Raw genomic sequence first — 3,382 nt, forward strand, 5'->3', positions numbered from 1 at the left:
GGAGAGTGCGCCCACCCTCTGGAAGACATCCTGCAGTCGTTCCGGTTCCCAAGAAAGAAAACAGGCCGCAGCGAGCTGAGATGGACTCCGACCGGTGGCACTCATTCAGCACCTGATGAAGACGTTCGGAGCGGCTCGTTCTCAAGCCTCTCAGACCCCAAACGGTACAAGCACTGGGCCGCAGGACCGCCGTGGCAGTTCGGTCGTACCAGCCAGCGATGTTGGTGTGGAGGATCTGCCATCCTCTACGCATGCGTACACCGAGTCCACTGCCATCTGAGAATGAAGGAGAGCGCCTTTGAACACCATCTAGCCCCCTCTGTGCTTTCAGGACAAAACTGAACAGGAGTGGTAGTGGACGTCCTATCTGGTGGACTGGATTCAAAGATTACCTCACTGACAGGCCACAGTACGTCCAGGGCTGAAGGACACACGTTTGACACTGTGGTCAGCAGGCACTGGATGGCCCCCCAGGGCACAGTGCTGGCCCCTCTTCTCTTTCAGCCCCTGTACACCGTCGGACTTTCTGTTACCAGACCTCGGAGCTGTGCCGACACTTACAAAGTGTACGCTGATGACACAGCCTCGGTTGGGATGTATCAGGTCAATCAGAGAGAGGAAATATCGGCAGGGTCTGGTGGGGGACTTTGCTGCTCTGGTGTTCACACTTAATGCTACAGGCTCAACCAGCGCCTCTACAGACTTTGAGGAGCTGGTCATTGGACTTTGGGAGGTCCACAGCACAATGACCGCGACCTAGTCTCTGGCGTAGGAGGGAGCGTGAGTGGAGGCTGTATCATCATATAAGTACCTCGGGCTGTGGCTGTGACAATAAACTTGGACTGGGACAACAACACCAAGCCCACCTGTACAGAAGACACAAGGCAGCGTTGTACTTCCTGCGAGGAGATTGACGATCCTTCGAACATCTGCGGCAAGGAGCTGCTGTGGGATGTTTATTGCAGTCGCTGGTGTTACCAGGTGTCTCTTCGGTACACGTTCTGGTGTGTGGCTGGGGGGGCAGCATTATCCAAAGAAGGACACCTCCGAGAGCTGATAAACTGATCAGCACGGAGTGGTCGCATGAAGCTGGATCACCGGGCGGTGCAAAGAGGAGGACAGGCTGGACAAAACACTCTGACATTATTGGACCAATGCCAGCCATTCCCCTGCAGGTTGCACCGTTCATCAGGAACCAGAGAAGCCCTGTTCAGTGAAAGTCTCCTGCCCCCAGAAGAGGACCAGAACAGACTTAAGAAACTCCTTTGTCCCTGCGTGCCATCACACTCTAGTAATCCGTCGCGGCTCGGAGGGGAGGAGGAAATAGTGAGAAAGAAGGAAAGGATGTGGTGCCACGTCACTGTCCACTGTGCAATAACTGTGCGCAATGAATAATCGTATTCAAGCATACCATTGACACTGTTCGTTATTTTTGTTTGTGCAGTAAAAACAATTACTGTTGTGATACGCTGTTTGTATCTTGTACTGTATTTTTTTGATACCTGCTTGTATTTTTCTAGCACTCTGTCGTCTTTTTTGTAAGCTGCCTGTAAATTCCAATTTCCTTGCGGGGAGTCAGTCCCCAGAAGACAGGATCAACTAAAGGGGAAGTCTAAGTCTAAGTCTCCAGGTGATTACTTTTGGTTTTGAGCTTATATTTTATACACCAACTGCACCAGGTCACATTCCTCGTAGGCGTAAAAACCTACTTGGCAATAAACAAAATTCTGATTCTGATTCTGATAAATAATGTCTAAAATATAAAAGCAATGTTACAGGCACCCCAGGAACCATAATCAGGTTAGTAATCCGTATAGATACTGAAAGGGGCAGGTATATAACACAAAACTACACTAACACTCTGCACTTCTGTAACAGCAAAAACTGCATTGCATTTTTTTTTGCAAGCTTTCCCAATTACTGGAGAAAGAAATATTGATGGTGGGTTGAGCACACAAACATATGCAAAACAAACACGGAGAGAAAACGTGCTTACTAATCAGAACAATGTATCAAATGCAAATATACCTGTCTGAAAAACCACCTCCTTGCCTCCAACACCTGCAGCCTCCAAGTTAATAAAGGCTCGCACCTGCTTGGCCCAGGGATGCTGAGTAATGAAACCGTGACTGGCCTGGTGGAGAGAAAAAAAAAAGAGATAAAGTAAAAATGTAACAGAGAAAATAAGACAAACACGAAGAAAGGAGACGTTTTAAATTAAATGACAATCCAAAGTGGTGAAGGCAAGCTTGTTCAAACATCCAGTATAAAATATCTGTCCTTGTCACTTAATTTTACCTGCAAGATATTTTCTTCTGCCCCATTAAAGAGGAAGATGACTCCATGAGGAAAAGGAGTAGACTGGTTGGCCAGAGAATGGAGGACTTCCAGCATCACTGCACAGCTCACTGCATCATCACTGGCACCTAGACAAGGGAACCAGTGTATGTGTGTCAAAAATACTAAAAAGCTGCACAGTTTGGGTAATGTGAGCTCCGACTTGCCTTTCACATTTGTATCAGGCCACAGAAGCTTGGCCTGGCATTCACACACAGACATCCAACTGTCATGACGCAGTGGCTCGGTTTTAGGAGTAGGACACATGCAGATGATTTTAACTCTGAAGTACTTCAGGATAACACAAATCCACAAACACATGTGAGTGGAAGGGAGTAGGCTCTGTGCGCAAACATGTGAAGAATGTGGCAATCTGGTAAAAACCCAGCTCCCACTGCCAATATAGTGGCGAGTGCACAAAGGGAAGGGGGTACTAGCGAGAACTAGCTAAGAAAAGACCATGTGAAGAGGGCATGTGACGCGAAAAGATTAGACGTGTTATTGGTGAGAAACTATTTTCTGAGACTAAATGCAAAGAAAGGAGAAAATAAACCCCCCCGCAAAGAATCAGAGGAGCGAACTGAGACATTCATGTGCTCCGGCTTTCCTGGATTGAATGTGTTTCATGAGATACGGTGGGAGCGCTGTTCACTGTCTGTCTGGGTACCATTCATTCTCCTATTGCTGGCACTTGTGTCAGCTACATATTAATCCTTGTCCCCAGAAATCTCTGTGAGAGCTCATAAGATGGCAAGTACAAAACAAAACCTGAATAGTTCACCTGTGCACATAATAACTTATGTGTGGAAAAAAGTATGTTATATATCAAGTAAACACTTTGACTTAATTGAGCAGTTTGCTGTCTGACTGCTTGGCTGTACATCCGTGCAAGACAATGTACTACCTCTTTATTCTTCCTCCTTTTTTCCCCCAGTATTATTTTTTGCATAACAAAAGTGTTTAGAATTCCAAGAAATCAAAGGCTTGGCCTGCTGCGGTGGACATAAAAATGTATGTGTATCTTCCTGGTCCACACCTCTTAGAT

At 46.7% G+C, this 3,382-nt stretch overlaps 1 protein-coding gene across 1 annotated transcript in view; it reads right to left on the reverse strand.

The window, feature by feature from the left end:
- Positions 1-3,382, reverse strand: part of LOC118332884 (endoplasmic reticulum metallopeptidase 1-like) — a 10,160-nt gene that overhangs the window by 412 nt on the left and 6,366 nt on the right. Inside the window, exons 3-6 of the mRNA XM_035668320.1 lie at positions 2,299-2,426; positions 2,029-2,134; positions 402-545; positions 16-276 (exon numbers count right to left, since the gene is read on the reverse strand). Of these exons, the coding sequence (XP_035524213.1) occupies positions 16-276; positions 402-545; positions 2,029-2,134; positions 2,299-2,426 (639 nt within the window). The remainder of the gene's footprint in view (positions 1-15; positions 277-401; positions 546-2,028; positions 2,135-2,298; positions 2,427-3,382) is intronic.

This window comes from Morone saxatilis, unplaced genomic scaffold (assembly GCF_004916995.1).
Source record: "Morone saxatilis isolate NCDOM2014 unplaced genomic scaffold, NCSU_SB_2.0 Contig21, whole genome shotgun sequence".
Lineage (NCBI taxonomy): Eukaryota > Metazoa > Chordata > Actinopteri > Moronidae > Morone > Morone saxatilis.